The 21,934-nt window shown below is 42.2% G+C and overlaps 1 protein-coding gene across 1 annotated transcript in view; it reads right to left on the bottom strand.

Moving 5' to 3' along the window:
• Window positions 1-21,934, bottom strand: part of raph1a (Ras association (RalGDS/AF-6) and pleckstrin homology domains 1a) — a 216,368-nt gene that overhangs the window by 70,190 nt on the left and 124,244 nt on the right. Inside the window, 2 exon segments of the mRNA XM_052523268.1 lie at window positions 4,028-4,626; window positions 7,653-7,767. Of these exon segments, the coding sequence (XP_052379228.1) occupies window positions 4,028-4,626; window positions 7,653-7,767 (714 nt within the window).

Below are 21,934 nucleotides of genomic sequence, written 5' to 3'. Positions count from 1 at the left end.
CTCTAACCACTAGTTTACCTCCTCTAACCACTAGTTTACCTCCTCTAACACTAGGCTACCTCCTCTAACCACTAGTTTACCTCCTCTAACCACTAGGCTACCTCCTCTAACCACTAGTTTACCTCCTCTAACCACTAGTTTACCTCCTCTAACCACTAGGCTACCTCCTCTAACCACTAGTTTACCTCCTCTAACACTAGGCTACCTCCTCTAACCACTAGTTTACCTCCTCTAACCACTAGTTTACCTCCTCTAACCACTAGTTTACCTCCTCTAACCACTAGGCTACCTCCTCTAACCACTAGTTTACCTCCTCTAACCACTAGGCTACCTCCTCTAACCACTAGGCTACCTCCTCTAACCACTAGGCTACCTCCTCTAACCACTAGGCTACCTCCTCTAACCACTAGGCTACCTCCTCTAAACACTAGGCTACCTCCTCTAACCACTAGTTTACCTCCTCTAACACTAGGCTACCTCCTCTAACCACTAGGCTACCTCCTCTAACCACTAGGCTACCTCCTCTAACCACTAGGCTACCTCCTCTAACCACTAGGCTACCTCCTCTAACACTGGGCTACCTCCTCTAACCACTAGGCTACCTCCTCTAACCACTAGGCTACCTCCTCTAACCACTAGGCTACCTCCTCTAACACTAGGCTACCTCCTCTAACCACTAGTTTACCTCCTCTAACCACTAGTTTACCTCCTCTAACCACTAGGCTACCCACCTCCTCTAACACTAGGCTACCTCCTCTAACCACTAGTTTACCTCCTCTAACCACTAGTTTACCTCCTCTAACCACTAGGCTAACCTCCTCTAACCACTAGGCTACCTCCTCTAACCACTAGGCTACCTCCTCTAACCACTAGGCTACCTCCTCTAACACTAGGCTACCTCCTCTAACACTAGGCTACCCTCCTCTAACCACTAGTTTACGCCTCTAACCACTAGCTTTACCTCCTCTAACCATTTTCTCCCAACACTGGGTTACCTCCTCTAACACTAGTTTACCTCCTCCAACCACTAGGTTTACCTCCTCTTCCACTAGTTTACCTCCTCTAACCACTAGTTTACCTCCTCTAACCACTAGGCTACCTCCTCTAACACTAGGCTACCTCCTCTAACACTGGGCTACCTCCTCTAACACTGGGCTACCTCCTCTAACACTGGGCTACCTCCTCTAACACTGGGCTACCTCCTCTAACACTAGGCTACCTCCTAACCACTAGTTTACCTCCTCTAACACTAGGCTACCTCCTCTAACCACTAGTTTACCTCCTCTAACACTAGGCTACCTCCTCTAACCACTAGTTTACCTCCTAACACTAGGCTACCTCCTCTAACCACTAGGCTACCTCCTCTAACACTAGTTTACCTCCTCTAACCACTAGTTTACCTCCTCTAACACTTGTTCCTCTAACCACTAGTTTACCTTCAACACTGGGCTACCTCCTCAACCACTAGTTTAAATCTAACACTGGGCTACCTCCTCTAACCACTAGTTTACCTCCTCTAACACTGGGCTCCCTGCCGCCCAATCAACGGCATATGGCTTTTTTTTTCCCAGTTCTGTCGGGTTATCATCAGGTGTTTGGTTGGCTAATCAACTCCAATTTGGCTGGGTGGAATATTCTCTTCGTAGTCCGTTGTGGATTAATAGTTTCAATTTGGCTGGGTGGAATATTCTCTTCGTAGTCCGTTGTGGATTAATAGTTTCAATTTGGCTGGGTGGAATATTCTCTTCATAGTCCGTTGTGGATTAATAGTTCCAATTTGGCTGGGTGGAATATTCTCTTCATAGTCCGTTGTGGATTAATAGTTCCAATTTGGCTGGGTGGAATATTCTCTTCATAGTCCGTTGTGGATTAATAGTTCCAATGTCCTGGGCTGGAACGGTTCATAGTCCCAGTGAAGAAGTTTCAATGTCCTGGGCTGGAACTCTTGTTGTCCGTTGGAGAAATAGTTTCAATTTCCACTGGGTGGAATATTCAGTACATGACCGTTGTGGATTAATAGTTCCAATTCAGTGGGTGAATATTCTCTTCATAGTCCGCATGTGGATTAATAGTTCCACTTGGCTGGGTCCACGAATAGTCCAGTTAATAGTCATGACCGTTGTGGATTAATAGTTCCACGCATGGCTGGGTGGAATATTCCCACTAGTCCGTTTGGAGTAATGACCACTCCCACTGTCCACGCATTCAGTCTTCCAGTCCCACTGTCCACGCATTCAGTACATGACCATTCTCTCCCGTTGTGGATTAATAGTTTCACGGCTGGGTGGAATATTCTCTTCATAGTCCGTTGTCATTAATGACCACTTTGGCTGTCCCTGCATTCTCTTCAGTCCATGACCACTCCCACTGTCCCTGCATTCAGTACATGACCTCTTCACTAGTCCGTTGTGGATTCATAGTTCCAAGGCTGGGTGGAATATTCTCTTCATAGTCCACGTGGATTAATAGTTCCATGACCAGCCCAGGCAGTCCACGCATTCAGTACATGACCACTGAAAAACTGTTGCTCAATATGTTTGGAGCACATGACATTGTTGTCCCTGCATTCAGCACAACTACAGGCCTCACACTTCTAAATTATACTAGGCTGAGTATTATCTAGATCCTGGAGAGGACAATGAACTGGCATATGAGCTTCTCTGAGATAGAAATTATTTGGTTTTGCAAAGCCAGTTTCATCAGGTGTCCGGATGGCTGGTCTCAGACGATCCCCCTAGGAGAAGAAGCCAGATGTCCTGGGCTGGAACGGTTAGAGGAAGAAGCCAGATGTCCTGGGCTGGAACGGTTAGAGGAAGAAGCCAGATGTCCTGGGCTGGAACGGTTAGAGGAAGAAGCTAGATGTCCACTGTCCCTGCATTCAGTACATGACCACTCCCACTGTCCCTGCATTCAGTACATGACCACTCCCACTGTCCACGCATTCAGTACATGACCACTCCCACTGTCCACGCATTCAGTACATGACCACTCCCACTGTCCCTGCATTCAGTACATGACCACTGTACTGTCCACATTCAGTACATGACCACTGTACTGTCCCTGCATTCAGTACATGACCACTCCCACTGTCCCTGCATTCAGTACATGACCACTCCCACTGTCCACGCATTCAGTACATGGCCACTCCCACTGTCCACGCATTCAGTACAAGGCCACTCCACTGTCCACGCATTCAGTACATGACCACTCCACTGTCCACGCATTCAGTACATGACCACTGTACTGTCCCTGCATTCAGCACATGACCACTGTGCTGTCCCTGCATTCAGCACATGACCACTGTACTGTCCCTGCATTCAGCACATGACCACTGTACTGTCCCTGCATTCAGCACATGACCACTGTACTGTCCCTGCATTCAGTACATGACCACTGTACTGTCCCTGCATTCAGTACATGACCACTGTACTGTCCCTGCATTCAGTATATGACCACTGCACTGTCCCTGCATTCAGTACATGACCACTGTACTGTCCCTGCATTCAGCACATGACCACTGTACTGTCCCTGCATTGTTTTACATTTTTAGTTATAGCCTAAAGTAACAAACAAATGAAAATTATATGGGGTGGTTACTTTGAAGAATCTAATCTAAAATATATGTGTTTAACACTTTTTTGGTTACTACATGATTCCATATGTGTTATTTCATAGTTGTGATGTCTTCACTATTATTCTACAAAACCTTTTATCCACAAAATGTAGAATTTGAAGGAAACATCTGCATATTTTATTGAATGGAAACATCTCCTTTCCACTGCAGTGATCACACACTCTCCACACCTGTACCCCACGGCTCTGGGAGATGGAGCTGCACCATGTTAATCCCCAAAGGGAAATGAGTTCATCGACCAGCCGCTTGTTGTCAAGCTACTTCATAACCCTATACCACTAGTATAGTTAAAGTAGCTTCATTTCTGTCATGGTCCTTCGAGCCGTAAAGCAGTGAGGTAAACCAGTACTTATTTAGTGTGTATGGATTAGATTTAGGGTGTGTGCAGCCTACCTCGGTGTTGCCCGGGGGGCCCTGATTGGGTCCCTGTTGTGTAGGAGTGGCCCCGTCCTGTTCTGAGGGCCTATCCAGAGAATCCATGCTGCTGGCCGAAGCAGAGTTCACCGACGACCGAGACGAGAGGGAGAAAGACCGGACCTCGTGTTCGCTGACCGTCCCCACTGAGCCTGTCCGGCGGTGTGTGTGATGGTGGGAGGCGGGCCTCCGCATGGTGGAGTAGGCGGAGCTGGAAGAGGCGCTGGCCAGGGAGTGGGAGCTCTGTCTAGCAGCCTCGTCCATACTGAGAGACGCCTGCTCCAGCTGGGCCGTGATATCATCCAGGGACAGGTTGGAAGCCATGGGGCGCCCGTGGCGAGCTGCCACCGTAGAGGCCGGTGAGGCCCGGGTACTGGAGGAGGTACTGTCCCCACTGCTGGAGGTGCCTCCTCCACTCCCTCCAGCTCCACCGTGCCCCTTGCTGCTGTGCCCGGCGGTGGGTTTTTGGCGGAGCTTGGCGTTTGGCTTGCCGGTGGTGGTCAGCTCCTGCTCTATGGAACACAGGTCTGCCATCAGGGAATCCAGGTCGACACCGTCTCCACCCTGGTTTAGAGCCTCTGGAAGAAGAGGAAACATCCACATCAACACAGTCATTGGTCTTGTTCAGGTACAGATTTTCACTAATGATTTTGCCTAGCATACAAAGGGAGAACAAAATAGAACCAGGAATGGACCCCTGGGGGACCACAGCTGATGTCATCACTGATGCACACACACACACACACACACACACACACACACACACACACACACACACACACACACACACACATACCGTGTGTGCACATACAGTACCAGTCAAACGTTTGTACACACCTACTCATTCAAGGGTTTCTTTATTTTGACTCTTTTCTACATTGTAGAATAACAGTGAAGACGTCAAAAACTATGAAATAACACATATGGAATAATCTGTAGTAACCAAAAAAGTGTGAAACAAATCTAAATATCTCTTTTAGATTTAGAGATCCTTCAAAAGTAGCCAACCCTTTGCCTTGATGACAGCTTTGCACACTTTTGGTATTCTCTCAACCAGCTTCATGAGGAATGCTTTTCCCTACAGTCTTCAAGGAGATCCCACATATGCTGAGCACCCGACCTCAAACCATCTCAGTTGGTTTGAGGTCGGGTGGAGATTGTGGAGGCCAGGTCATCTGATGCAACACTTCAGATTGCCACCGGTCTAATGTCCATTGCTCGTGTTTCTTGGCCCAAGCAAGTCTCTTCTTCTTATTGGTGTCCTTTAGTAGTGGTTTCTTTGCAGCAATTCAACCATGAAGGCTTGATTCAAGCAGACTCCTCTGAACAGTTGATGTTGAGATGTCTGTTACTTGAACTTTATTTGGGCTGCAATCTGAGGTGAAGTTAACTCTAATGAACTTGTCCTCTGCAGCAGAGGTAACTCTGGGTCTTCCATTCCTGTGGCGGTCCTCATGAGAGCCAGTTTCATCATAGCGCTTGATGGTTTCTGCGACTGCACTTGAAGAAACTTTAAAAGTTCTTGAAATGTTCCGTATTGACTGACCTTCATGTCTTAAAGTAATAATGGAAGGTCGTTTCTCTTTGATTATCTGAAATGTTCTTGCCATAATATGGACTTGGACTTTTACCAAATAGGGCTTCTTCTGTATACCACCCCTACCTTGTCACAACACAATTGGCTTAAACGCGTTGAGGAAAGAAATTCCACAAATGAACTTAAGGCACACCTGTTAATTGAAATGCATTCCAGGTGACTACCTCATGGAGCTGGTTGAGAAAATGCCAAGAGTGTGCAAAGCGGTCATCAAGGTAAAGGGCGGCTATTTGAAGAATCTAATCTAAAATATATCTGTTTTTGGTTACTACATGATTCCATGATTTCATAGTTTTGATGTCTTCACTATTATTCTACAATGCAGAAAATAGTACAAATAAAATAAAAACCCTTGATGTGTGCATGTGTGCATGTGTGCGTGTGTGCGTGTAAGTGTGTGTGTGTGTGTGTGTGTATGTATGTATGTATGTATGTATGTATGTATGTATGTATGTATGTATGTATGTATGTACACACACACACAGTGATTTCAGAAAGTATTCACACCCCTTGACTTTTTCCACATTTAGTTGTGAATTAAAAATAGATCAAATTGAGATTGTGTGTCACTGGGCCGACACACAACACATCATAATGTCAAAGTGAAATTATATTTTTAGACATTTTTTACAAATTAATTAAAAAATGGAAATCTGAAATGTCTAAATACTCAACTACGTTGCTTTGGAATGCATAAAGTACACATTTGCTTAACAATTCACATCATAAGTGGCCTGTGTGCAATGAGTGTTTAACATGATTTCTGAATGAGTTACCTTATCGCTTTACCCCACATACAATTATCTGTGTGTTCTCTCCGTCAAGCAGTGAATTTCAAACAGATTCACTCAGATTCATTCAGAACAAGGAGGTTTTTTTAATGCCTCGCAAAAGGAACTTATTGGTAGATAGGTTAAAGGTTAAAGGTTAAAAAATAAATTGACATTGAATATATCTCTTAGAGCAAGGTGAAGTTATTAATTACAATTTGGATTGTATATCAATAAATCCAGTCAAAATCTAGTCACTACAAAGATACAGGCGTCCTTCCTAACTCAGTTGCCGGCGAGGAAGGAAACCACTCAAGGATTTCACCATGAGGCCAATGGTGACTTTAAAACTGTTACAGAGTTTAATGGCTGTGATTGGAGGAAACTGAGGATGGATCCAAACCACTGTAGTTACTCCACAATACTAACCTAAATGACAGAGTGAAAAGGAAGCCTGCACAGAATAAAAAAAATATTCAAAAATATGCCTCATGATTACAAAAAGGCACTAATGTAAAACTGCAAAAAATGAGGAAAAAAATGCACTTTGTGTCCTCAATACAACGTGTTTTGTTTGGGGCAAATCCAACAACACATCACTAACTATAACTCTTCATATCTTCAAGCATGGTGGTGGCTGCACCAAGTTATGGGTATGCTTGTCAGCAGCAAGGACTTAGGGAGCTTTTTTAGGATAAAAAGCAACAGAATAGAGTTATGCACAGGCAAGATCCTGGAGGAAAACCTGGTTCAGTCTGCATTCGCCATACAGCAGGACAATAACCTAACACACAGGTTGCTTACCAAGACAACGTACAATGTTCGTGAGTGACCTAGTTACAGTTGACTTAATATCGGCTTGAAAATCTATGGCAAGGTGAGAAAATAGGCCGTCTAGCAATGATCGACAATCAACTTGACAGAGCTTGAAGATTTTTTTGAATAATAAAGTTTCATTTTCAATAAATTAGCAAAAAATGTCAAACATGTTTTCACTTTGTCATTATGGGTTATTGTAATACATTTTGAATCTAGGCTGTAACACAACAAAATGTGGAATATGTCAAGGGGTATGAATACTTTCAGAAGGCACTGTGTGTGTGTGTGTGTGTGTGTGTGTGTGTGTGTGTGTGTGTGTGTGTGTGTGTGTGTGTGTGTGTGTGTGTGTGTGTGTGTGTGTGTATGTATGTATATATATATATATATATATATATATATATATAAAACTTCTATTTACCGTTGATGTTGTACATGGAGAAGCGGTTGCAGAAGTTAGCCATGTTGGTCTCCTGTCTGAGAGGGGCTTTCTGAGGGGCCTTCTTTACAGTCTCTGTGAAGCCATCATCCAGACTCTGTACAGGGGGCAGAGGAATCGTGAATGGACGTCTTCTCTACTCGCTCACTGACATCTGTCAATTGTCAATGTTTATCAATTCCACATTAATTCAGGATTAAAGTTACGGTTAATGCCCATATGTCCCCGGTAATCTAGTTACGGTAATTTCTGTTAAATATGTCAAATATTACATTAATTTACTGGTTATCGTGGTTCGGGTTGCAAAGCTACAGGTAATTTACCAAAGTTACCTGAATCTTCAGTAATTCAGGTAATTAACAGAAAATCTATGTTTATCTATCATTAACTTTGGTAATTTAATAATAATTTAATAATTAATTTATACTGAATAACTTAATTTTGTATTATCATACAGTGGGGGAGAAAGTATTTAGTTTCAAGTATTTTTTCATCATAGTCAGACAGACAAAATGAGAAAAGAAATCAAAAAATTTGTAGGATTTTGATTTTATTTATTTACAAATTATGTTCTGGTATATATAATGGTGACCTGGTGGTATATATAATGGTGACCTGGTGGTATATATAATGGTGACCTGGTGGTATATATAATGGTGACCTGGTGGTATATAATGGTGACCTGGTGGTATATATAATGGTGACCTGGTGGTATATATAATGGTGACCTAGTGGTATATATAATGGTGACCTGGTGGTATATATAATGGTGACCTGGTGGTATATATAATGGTGACCTGGTGGTATATATAATGGTGACCTGGTGGTATATATAATGGTGACCTGGTGGTATATATAATGGTGACCTGGTGGTATATATAATGGTGACCTGGTGGTATATATAATGGTGACCTGGTGGTATATATAATGGTGACCTGGTGGTGGTATATAATGGTGACCTGGTGGTATATATAATGGTGACCTGGTGGTATATATAATGGTATATAACCTGGTGGTATATATGGTGACCTGGTGGTATATATAATGGTGACCTGGTGGTATATATAATGGTGACCTGGTGGTATATATAATGGTGACCTGGTGGTATATATAATGGTGACCTGGTGGTATATATAATGGTGACCTGGTGGTATATATAATGGTGACCTGGTGGTATATATAATGGTGACCTGGTGGTATATATAATGGTGACCTGGTGGTATATATAATGGTGACCTGGTGGTATATATAATGGTGACCTGGTGGTATATATAATGGTGACCTGGTGGTATATATAATGGTGACCTGGTGGTATATATAATGGTGACCTGGTGGTATATATAATGGTGACCTGGTGGTATATATAATGGTGACCTGGTGGTATATATAATGGTGACCTGGTGGTATATATAATGGTGACCTGGTGGTATAGATAATGGTGACCTGGTGGTATATATAATGGTGACCTGGTGGTATATAAAGGTGACCTGGTGGTATATATAATGGTGACCTGGTGGTATATATAACGGTGACCTGGTGGTATATAATGGTGACCTGGTGGTATATAATGGTGACCTGGTGGTATATATAATGGTGACCTGGTGGTATATATAATGGTGACCTGGTGGTATATATAATGGTGACCTGGTGGTATATATAATGGTGACCTGGTGGTATATATAATGGTGACCTGGTGGTATATATAATGGTGACCTGGTGGTATATATAATGGTGACCTGGTGGTATATATAATGGTGACCTGGTGGTATATAATGGTGACCTGGTGGTATATATAATGGTGACCTGGTGGTATATATAATGGTGACCTGGTGGTATATATAATGGTGACCTGGTGGTATATATAATGGTGACCTGGTGGTATATATAATGGTGACCTGGTGGTATATAATGGTGACCTGGTGGTATATATAATGGTGACCTGGTGGTATATATAACGGTGACCTGGTGGTATATAATGGTGACCTGGTGGTATATAATGGTGACCTGGTGGTATATATAATGGTGACCTGGTGGTATATATAATGGTGACATGGTGGTATATATAATGGTGACCTGGTGGTATATATAATGGTGACCTGGTGGTATATATAATGGTGACCTGGTGGTATATATAATGGTGACCTGGTGGTATATATAATGGTGACCTGGTGGTATATATAATGGTGACCTGGTGGTATATATAATGGTGACCTGGTGGTATATATACCTGGTGGTGACCTGGTGGTATATATAATGGTGACCTGGTGGTATATATAATGGTGACCTGGTGGTATATATAATGGTGACCTGGTGGTATATATAATGGTGACCTGGTGGTATATATAATGGTGACCTGGTGGTATATATATATATGGTGACCTGGTGGTATATAATGGTGACCTGGTGACCTGGTGGTATATATAATGGTGACCTGGTGGTATATATAATGGTGACCTGGTATATATAATGGTGACCTGGTGGTATATATAATGGTGACCTGGTGGTATATATAATGGTGACCTGGTGGTATATATAATGGTGACCTGGTGGTATATATAATGGTGACCTGGTGGTATATATAATGGTGACCTGGTGGTATATATAATGGTGACCTGGTGGTGACCTATATAATGGTGACCTGGTGGTATATATAATGGTGACCTGGTGGTATATATAATGGTGACCTGGTGGTATATATAATGGTGACCTGGTGGTATATATAATGGTGACCTGGTGGTATATATAATGGTGACCTGGTGGTATATATGGTGATGGTGACCTGGTGGTATATATAATGGTGACCTGGTGGTATATATAATGGTGACCTGGTGGTATATATAATGGTGACCTGGTGGTATATATAATGGTGACCTGGTGGTATATATAATGGTGACCTGGTGGTATATATAATGGTGACCTGGTGGTATATATAATGGTGACCTGGTGGTATATATAATGGTGACCTGGTGGTATATATAATGGTGACCTGGTGGTGACCTGGTGGTATATAATGGTGACCTGGTGGTATATATAATGGTGACCTGGTATATATATATGGTGACCTGGTGGTATATAATGGTGACCTGGTGGTATATATAATGGTGACCTGGTGGTATATATAATGGTGGTATATATAATGGTGACCTGGTGGTATATATAATGGTGACCTGGTGGTATATATAATGGTGACCTGGTGGTATATATAATGGTGACCTGGTGGTATACCTGGTGGTATAATGGTGACCTGGTGGTATATATAATGGTGACCTGGTGGTATATATAATGGTGACCTGGTGGTATATATAATGGTGACCTGGTGGTATATATAATGGTGACCTGGTGGTATATATAATGGTGACCTGGTGGTATATATAATGGTGACCTGGTGGTATATATAATGGTGACCTGGTGGTATATATAATGGTGACCTGGTGGTATATATAATGGTGACCTGGTGGTATATATAATGGTGACCTGGTGGTATATATAATGGTGACCTGGTGGTATATATAATGGTGACCTGGTGGTATATAATGGTGACCTGGTGGTATATATAATGGTGACCTGGTGGTATATAATGGTGACCTGGTGGTATATATAATGGTGACCTGGTGGTATATATAATGGTGACCTGGTGGTATATATAATGGTGACCTATATAATGGTGACCTGGTGGTATATATAATGGTGACCTGGTGGTGTATATAATGGTGACCTGGTGGTATATATAATGGTGACCTGGTGGTATATATAATGGTGACCTGGTGGTATATATAATGGTGACCTGGTGGTATATATGTATATATATATAATGGTGACCTGGTGGTATATATAATGGTGACCTGGTGGTATATATAATGGTGACCTGGTGACCTGGTGGTATATATAATGGTGACCTGGTGGTATATATAATGGTGACCTGGTGGTATATATAATGGTGACCTGGTGGTATATATAATGGTGACCTGGTGGTATATATAATGGTGACCTGGTGGTATATAATGGTGACCTGGTGGTATATATAATGGTGACCTGGTGGTATATATAATGGTGACCTGGTGGTATATATAATGGTGACCTGGTGGTATATATAATGGTGACCTGGTGGTATATATAATGGTGACCTGGTGGTATATATAATGGTGACCTGGTGGTATATATAATGGTGACCTGGTGGTATATATAATGGTGACCTGGTGGTATATATAATGGTGACCTGGTGGTATATATAATGGTGACCTGGTGGTATATATAATGGTGACCTGGTGGTGTATATAATGGTGACCTGGTGGTATATATAATGGTGACCTGGTGGTACCTGGTGGTATATATAATGGTGACCTGGTGGTATATATAATGGTGACCTGGTGGTATATATAATGGTGACCTGGTGGTATATATAATGGTGACCTGGTGGTATATATAATGGTGACCTGGTGGTATATATAATGGTGACCTGGTGGTATATATAATGGTGACCTGGTGGTATATATAATGGTGACCTGGTGGTATATATAATGGTGACCTTGTGGTATATATAATGGTGACCTGGTGGTATATATAATGGTGACCTGGTGGTATATATAATGGTGACCTGGTGGTATATATAATGGTGACCTGGTGACCTGTGGTATATAATGGTGACCTGGTGGTATATATAATGGTGACCTGGTGGTATATATAATGGTGACCTGGTGGTGATATATAATGGTGACCTGGTGGTATATATAATGGTGACCTGGTGGTATATATAATGGTGACCTGGTGGTATATATAATGGTGACCTGGTGGTATATATAATGGTGACCTGGTGGTATATATAATGGTGACCTGGTGGTATATATAATGGTGACCTGGTGGTATATATAATGGTGACCTGGTGGTATATATAATGGTGACCTGGTGGTATATATAATGGTGACCTGGTGGTATATATATATATATATATAATGGTGACCTGGTGGTATATATAATGGTGACCTGGTGGTATATATAATGGTGACCTGGTGGTATATAATGGTGACCTGGTGGTGTATATAATGGTGACCTGGTTGTATATATATATATATATGGTGACCTGGTGGTATATATAATGGTGACCTGGTGGTATATATAATGGTGACCTGGTGGTATATATAATGGTGGTGGTATATATAATGGTGACCTGGTGGTATATATAATGGTGACCTGGTGGTGTATATAATGGTGACCTGGTGGTATATATAATGGTGACCTGGTGGTATATATAATGGTGACCTGGTGGTATATATAATGGTGACCTGGTGGTATATATAATGGTGACCTGGTGGTGACCTATATAATGGTGACCTGGTGGTATATATAATGGTGACCTGGTGGTATATATAATGGTGACCTGGTGGTATATATGACCTGGTGGTATGGTGACCTGGTGGTATATATAATGGTGACCTGGTGGTATATATAATGGTGACCTGGTGGTGTATATAATGGTGACCTGGTGGTATATATAATGGTGACCTGGTGGTATATATAATGGTGACCTGGTGGTATATATAATGGTGACCTGGTGGTATATATAATGGTGACCTGGTGGTATATATAATGGTGACCTGGTGGTATATATAATGGTGACCTGGTGGTATATATAATGGTGACCTGGTGGTATATATAATGGTGACCTGGTGGTATATATAATGGTGACCTGGTGGTATATATATGGTGACCTGATAATGGTGACCTGGTGGTATATATAATGGTGACCTGGTGGTATATATAATGGTGACCTGGTGGTATATATAATGGTGACCTGGTGGTATATATAATGGTGACCTGGTGGTATATATAATGGTGACCTGGTGGTATATATAACCTGGTGACCCTGGTGGTATATATAATGGTGACCTGGTGGTATATATAATGGTGACCTGGTGGTATATATAATGGTGACCTGGTGGTATATATAATGGTGACCTGGTGGTATATATAATGGTGACCTGGTGGTATATATAATGGTGACCTGGTGGTATATATAATGGTGACCTGGTGGTATATATAATGGTGACCTGGTGGTATATATAATGGTGACCTGGTGGTATATATATAATGGTGACCTGGTGGTATATATAATGGTGACCTGGTGGTATATATAATGGTGACCTGGTGGTATATATAATGGTGACCTGGTGGTATATATAATGGTGACCTGGTGGTATATATAATGGTGACCTGGTGGTGGTGACCTGGTGGTATATATAATGGTGACCTGGTGGTATATATAATGGTGACCTGGTGGTATATATAATGGTGACCTGGTGGTATATATAATGGTGACCTGGTGGTATATATAATGGTGACCTGGTGGTATATATATGGTGACCTGGTGGTATATATATGGTATATATAATGGTGACCTGGTGGTATATATACCTGGTGGTGTATATAATGGTGACCTGGTGGTGGTATATAATGGTGACCTGGTGGTATATATAATGGTGACCTGGTGGTATATATAATGGTGACCTGGTGGTATATATAACCTGGTGGTGACCTGGTGGTATATATAATGGTGACCTGGTGGTATATATAATGGTGACCTGGTGGTATATATAATGGTGACCTGGTGGTATATATAATGGTGACCTGGTGGTATATATAATGGTGACCTGGTGGTATATAATACCTGGTGGTATATATAATGGTGACCTGGTGGTATATATAATGGTGACCTGGTGGTATATATAATGGTGACCTGGTGGTATATATAATGGTGACCTGGTGGTATATATAATGGTGACCTGGTGGTATATATATGGTGACCTATATGGTGACCTGGTGGTATATATAATGGTGACCTGGTGGTATATATAATGGTGACCTGGTGGTATATATAATGGTGACCTGGTGGTATATAATGGTGACCTGGTGGTATATATAACCTGGTGACCTGGTGGTATATATAATGGTGACCTGGTGGTATATATAATGGTGACCTGGTGGTATATATAATGGTGACCTGGTGGTGATATATAATGGTGACCTGGTGGTATATATAATGGTGACCTGGTGGTATATATAATGGTGACCTGGTGGGTATATATAATGGTGACCTGGTGGTATATATAATGGTGACCTGGTGGTATATATAATGGTGACCTGGTGGTATATATAATGGTGACCTGGTGGTATATATAATGGTGACCTGGTGGTATATATAATGGTGACCTGGTGGTATATATAATGGTGACCTGGTGGTATATATAATGGTGACCTGGTGGTATATATAATGGTGACCTGGTGGTATATATAATGGTGACCTGGTGGTATATATGTGTGACCTGGTGGTATATATAATGGTGACCTGGTGGTATATATAATGGTGACCTGGTGGTATATATAATGGTGACCTGGTGGTATATATAATGGTGACCTGGTGGTATATATAATGGTGACCTGGTGGTATATAATGGTGACCTGGTGGTATATATAATGGTGACCTGGTGGTATATATAATGGTGACCTGGTGGTGTATATAATGGTGACCTGGTGGTATATATAATGGTGACCTGGTGGTATATATATATATATGGTGACCTGGTGGTATATATAATGGTGACCTGTGACCTGGTGGTATATATAATGGTGACCTGGTGGTATATATAATGGTGACCTGGTGGTATATATAATGGTGACCTGGTGGTATATATAATGGTGACCTGGTGGTATATATATGGTGACCTGGTGGTATATATAATGGTGACCTGGTGGTATATATAATGGTGACCTGGTGGTATATATAATGGTGACCTGGTGGTATATATAATGGTGACCTGGTGGTATATATAATGGTGACCTGGTGGTATATATATAATGGTGACCTGGTGGTATGGTGACCTGGTGGTATATATGGTGACCTGGTGGTATATATAATGGTGACCTGGTGGTATATATAATGGTGACCTGGTGGTATATATAATGGTGACCTGGTGGTATATATAATGGTGACCTGGTGGTATATATAATGGTGACCTGGTGGTATATATAATGGTGACCTGGTGGTATATATAATGGTGACCTGGTGGTATATATAATGGTGACCTGGTGGTATATATAATGGTGACCTGGTGGTATATATAATGGTGACCTGGTGGTATATATAATGGTGACCTGGTGGTATATATAATGGTGACCTGGTGGTATATATAATGGTGACCTGGTGGTATATATAATGGTGACCTGGTGGTATATATAATGGTGACCTGGTGGTATATATACCTGGTGGTATATATAATGGTGACCTGGTGGTATATAATGGTGACCTATATATATAATGGTGACCTGGTGGTATATATAATGGTGATGGTGACCTGGTGGTATATATAATGGTGACCTGGTGGTATATATAATGGTGACCTGGTGGTATATATAATGGTGACCTGGTGGTGACCTGGTGGTATATATAATGGTGACCTGGTGGTATATATAATGGTGACCTGGTGGCATATATAATGGTGACCTGGTGGTATATATAATGGTGACCTGGTGGTATATATAATGGTGACCTGGTGGTATATATAATGGTGACCTGGTGGTATATATAATGGTGACCTGGTGGTATATATATATAATGGTGACCTGGTGGTATATATAATGGTGACCTGGTGGTATATATAATGGTGACCTGGTGGTATATATAATGGTGACCTGGTGGTATATATAATGGTGACCTGGTGGTGGTGACCTATATATATGGTGACCTGGTGGTATATATAATGGTGACCTGGTGGTATATATAATGGTGACCTGGTGGTATATATAATGGTGACCTGGTGGTGACCTGGTGGTATATAATGGTGACCTGGTGGTATATATAATGGTGACCTGGTGGTATATATAATGGTGACCTGGTGGTATATATAATGGTGACCTGGTGGTATATATAATGGTGACCTGGTGGTGTATATAATGGTGACCTGGTGGTATATATAATGGTGACCTGGTGGTATATATAATGGTGACCTGGTGGTATATATAATGGTGACCTGGTGGTATATATGTATATATATATAATGGTGACCTGGTGGTATATATAATGGTGACCTGGTGGTATATATAATGGTGACCTGGTGGTATATATAATGGTGACCTGGTGGTATATATAATGGTGACCTGGTGGTATATATAATGGTGACCTGGTGGTATATATAATGGTGACCTGGTGGTATATATAATGGTGACCTGGTGGTATATATAATGGTGACCTGGTGGTATATATAATGGTGACCTGGTGGTATATAATGGTGACCTGGTGGTATATATAATGGTGACCTGGTGGTATATATAATGGTGACCTGGTGGTGATATATAATGGTGACCTGGTGGTATATATGACCTGGTGGTAATGGTGACCTGGTGGTATATAATACCTGGTGGTAATGGTGACCTGGTGGTATATATAATGGTGACCTGGTGGTATATATAATGGTGACCTGGTGGTATATATAATGGTGACCTGGTGATATATAATGGTGACCTGTATATATAATGGTGACCTGGTGGTATATATAATGGTGACCTGGTGGTATATATAATGGTGACCTGGGTATATATAATGGTGACCTGGTGGTATATAATGGTGACCTGGTGGTATATATAATGGTGACCTGGTGGTATATATAATGGTGACCTGGTGGTATATATAATGGTGACCTGGTGGTATATATAATGGTGACCTGGTGGTATATATAATGGTGACCTGGTGGTATATATAATGGTGACCTGGTGGTATATATAATGGTGACCTGGTGGTATATATAATGGTGACCTGGTGGTATATAATGGTGACCTGGTGGTATATATAATGGTGACCTGGTGGTATATATAATGGTGACCTGGTGGTATATATAATGGTGACCTGGTGGTATATATAATGGTGACCTGGTGGTATATATAATGGTGACCTGGTGGTATATATAATGGTGACCTGGTGGTATATATAATGGTGACCTGGTGGTATATAATGGTGATGGTGGTATATATAATGTGACCTGGTGGTATATATAATGGTGACCTGGTGGTATATATAATGGTGACCTGGTGGTGGACCTGGTGGTATATATAATGGTGACCTGGTGGTATATATAATGGTGACCTGGTGGTATATATAATGGTGACCTGGTGGTATATATAATGGTGACCTGGTGGTATATATAATGGTGACCTGGTGGTATATATAATGGTGACCTGGTGGTATATATAATGGTGACCTGGTGGTATATATAATGGTGACCTGGTGGTATATATAATGGTGACCTGGTGGTATATATAATGGTGACCTGGTGGTATATATAATGGTGACCTGGTGGTATATATAATGGTGACCTGGTGGTATATATAATGGTGACCTGGTGGTATATATAATGGTGACCTGGTGGTATATATAATGGTGACCTGGTGGTATATATAATGGTGACCTGGTGGTATATATAATGGTGACCTGGTGGTATATATAATGGTGACCTGGTGGTATATAATGGTGACCTGGTGGTATATATAATGGTGACCTGGTGGTGTATATATAGATAATGGTGACCTGGTGGTATATATAATGGTGACCTGGTGGTGTATATAATGGTGACCTGGTGGTGTATATAATGGTGACCTGGTGGTATATATAATGGTGACCTGGTGCCATTATAATGGTGACCTGGTGGTATAACTCATCCAGATAATGGTGACCTGGTGGTAGCCCGTCTGGTATATATAACCTTGACCTGGTTCTATCACGTATATATAATGGTGACCTGGTGGCATATCCTCCGCTGACCTGGTGGTTATATAATGGTGACCATTGAAATGGTGATCCTGGTACAAGACCATGGTGCTCCCTACGGGTGACCTGGTGGTATATGGTGACCTGGGGAACGGCACCTCAGTACCTCCAGGCCTGGTGGTATCATAATGGTGACCTGGTGGTAAATAAGGGCACCTGGTGATCCACCTCTGGCCTATATAATGGTGACCTCCCTGGTACCACTGAGGATATACAGTGACCTGGTGGTAGTAAAACCTGGTGGTATATATAATGGCCCCCTGGTGGAATAAACTCCTGGTGGTATATATAATGGTGACAGCTGGTGGTATATCAATCATATATAATGGTGACCTGGAGACACCTGAAACCCCACCTGGTGGTCATATAATACCTAGGGTATATATAATGGTGACCTGGTGGTATATATAATGGTGACCTGGGTAAGTAATCCTGGTGGTCATATATAATCTGACCAAGATTTAGATGCACCTGGCTGTTCCATAATGGTGACATGGTGGTATGCATATAATTTGTAAGGTGACCTGGTGGTATATATAATGGTGACCTGGTGGTAAATGACTTAAATGTAAATGTGACCTGGTGGTATATATATATAATGGTGACCTGGTGGTATATATAATGGTGACCTGGTGGTGTATATATAGATAATGGTGACCTGGTGGTATATATAATGGTGACCTGGTGGTGTATATAATGGTGACCTGGTGGTATATATAATGGTGACCTGGTGGTATATATAATGGTGACCTGGTGGTATATATAATGGTGACCTGGTGGTATATATAATGGTGACCTGGTGGTATATATAATGGTGACCTGGTGGTATATATAATGGTGACCTGGTGGTATAGATAATGGTGACCTGGTGGTATATAATGGTGACCTGGTGGTGTATATAATGGTGACCTGGTGGTATATATAATGGTGACCTGGTGGTATATATATATATAATGGTGACCTGGTGGTATATATAATGGTGACCTGGTGGTATATATAATGGTGACCTGGTGGTATATATAATGGTGACCTGGTGGTATATATAATGGTGACCTGGTGGTATATATAATGGTGACCTGGTGGTATATATAATGGTGACCTGGTGGTATATATAATGGTGACCTGGTGGTATATATAATGGTGACCTGGTGGTATATATAATGGTGACCTGGTGGTATATATAATGGTGACCTGGTGGTATATATAATGGTGACCTGGTGGTATATATAATGGTGACCTGGTGGTATATATATATATATATATAGAATGGTGACCTGGTGGTATATATAATGGTGACCTGGTGGTATATATAATGGTGACCTGGTGGTATATATATATATATAATGGTGACATGGTGGTATATATAATGTTCACCTGGTGGTATATATATATATATATAATGGTGACCTGGTGGTATATATAATGGTGACCTGGTGGTTATTAAATTACCTATGTGAGTTTATCCAGCTCTCCCAGCCAGAGATAGGGTTAGTTACCTATGTGAGTTTATCCAGCTCTCCCAGCCAGAGATAGGGTTAGTTACCTGTGTGAGTGTATCCAGCTCCTGGTGCCAGAGATAGGTCACCTGTATAGTTACCTGTGGGTGACCTGTTTATCCAGCTCTCCCAGCCAGAGATAGGGTTAGTTACCTGTGTGAGTTCATCCAGCTCCTCCAGCCAGAGATAGGGTTAGTTACCTGTGTGAGTTTATCCAGCTCTCCCAGCCAGGGATATAATCCAGGTGAGCCAGATAGGGTTAGTACCTAATGTGAGTTTATCCAGCTCTCCCAGCCAGAGATAGGGTTAGTTACCTATGTGAGTTTATCCAGCTCCTCCAGCCAGAGATAGGGTTAGTTACCTGTGTGAGTTTATCCAGCTCTCCCATCCAGAGATGAGGGTTAGTTACCTATGTGAGTTTATCCAGCTCTCCCAGCCAGGGATAGGGTTAGTTACCTGTGTGAGTTTATCCAGTTCTCCCAGCCAGAGATAGGGTTAGCTACCTATGTGAGTTTTTCCAGCTCTCCCAGTCAGAGATAGGGTTAGTTACCTGTGTGAGTTTATCCAGCTCTCCCAGCCAGAGATAGGGTTAGTTACCTGTGTGAGTTTATCCAGCTCTCCCAGCCAGAGATAGGGTTAGTTACCTGTGTGAGTTTATCCAGCTCTCCCATCCAGAGATAGGGTTAGTTACCTGTGTGAGTTTATCCAGCTCCTCCAGCCAGAGATAGGTTTAGTTACCTGTGTGAGTTTATCCAGCTGACCCAGCCAGAGATAGGGTTAGTTACCTGTGTGAGTTTATCCAGTTCTCCCAGCCAGAGATAGGGTGGTGGTTACCTGTGGGTGACCTGGTGGTTATCCAGCTGACTCCCAGCCAGGGATAATGATAGGGTTAGTTACCTGTGTGAGTTTATCCAGCTGGTCCCAGCCAGAGGTGTTAGGGTTAGTTACCTGTGTGAGTGTATCCAGCTCTCCCAGCTGGAGATAGGTGACCTGGTGGTTTATACCTGTGGTGACCTGGTGGTTATCCAGCTCTCCCAGCCAGAGATAGGGTTAGTTACCTGTGTGAGTTTATCCAGCTCCTCAGCCAGAGATAGGGTTAGTTACCTGTGTGAGTTTATCCAGCTCTCCCAGGTGGAGATAGGGTTAGTTACCTATGTGAGTTTATCCAGGTGACCTCCAGCCAGAGATAGGGTTAGTTACCTGTGTGAGTTTATCCAGCTCTCCCAGCCAGAGATAGGTGACCTGGTGGTTTATAGCCTAGAGATAGGGTTAGTGACCTGGTGAGTTTATCCAGCTCTCCCAGCCAGGGATAGGGTGTGTAGTTATAGCTAGCCAGAGATAGGGTTAGTTACCTGTGTGTGGTTAGTTACCTGTGAGTTATCCAGGTGGTCTCCCAGCCAGAGATAGGGTTAGTTACCTGTGTGAGTTTATCCAGCTCTCCAGCCAGATGGTAGTTACCTGTGTGAGTTTATCCAGCTCTCCCAGCCAGAGATACCTGTGTGAGTTTATCCAGTTACCTGTTACCTGTGAGTTTATCCAGCTCTCCCAGCCAGAGATAGGGTTAGTTACCTGTGTGAGTTTATCCAGCTATCCCAGCCTGATATAGCTCTCCCAGCCAGAGATGGGACCTTAGTTACCTGTGTGAGTTTATCCAGCTCTCCCAGCCAGAGATAGGGTTAGTTACCTGTGTGAGTTTATCCAGCTCTCCCAGCCAGAGATAGGGTTAGAGATAGGGTTAGTTACCTGTTACCAGCCTATGTTAGACCTGTGTGAGTTTATCCAGCTCTCCCCAGCCAGCCAGATAGGGTTAGTTACCTGTGTGAGTTTATCCAGCTCTCCCAGCCAGAGATAGGGTTAGTTACCTGTGAGTTTATCCTCTCCCAGCCAGAGATGTGACCTGTTTATCCAGCTCTCCCAGCCAGAGATAGGGTTAGTTACCTGTGTGAGTTTATCCAGCT

This window comes from Oncorhynchus keta, chromosome 7 (genome assembly GCF_023373465.1).
Source record: "Oncorhynchus keta strain PuntledgeMale-10-30-2019 chromosome 7, Oket_V2, whole genome shotgun sequence".
NCBI classification, from domain to species: domain Eukaryota; kingdom Metazoa; phylum Chordata; class Actinopteri; order Salmoniformes; family Salmonidae; genus Oncorhynchus; species Oncorhynchus keta.
Note: the sequence above shows the minus strand (reverse complement) of the source record. Positions and strands in the feature narration are given on the sequence as shown.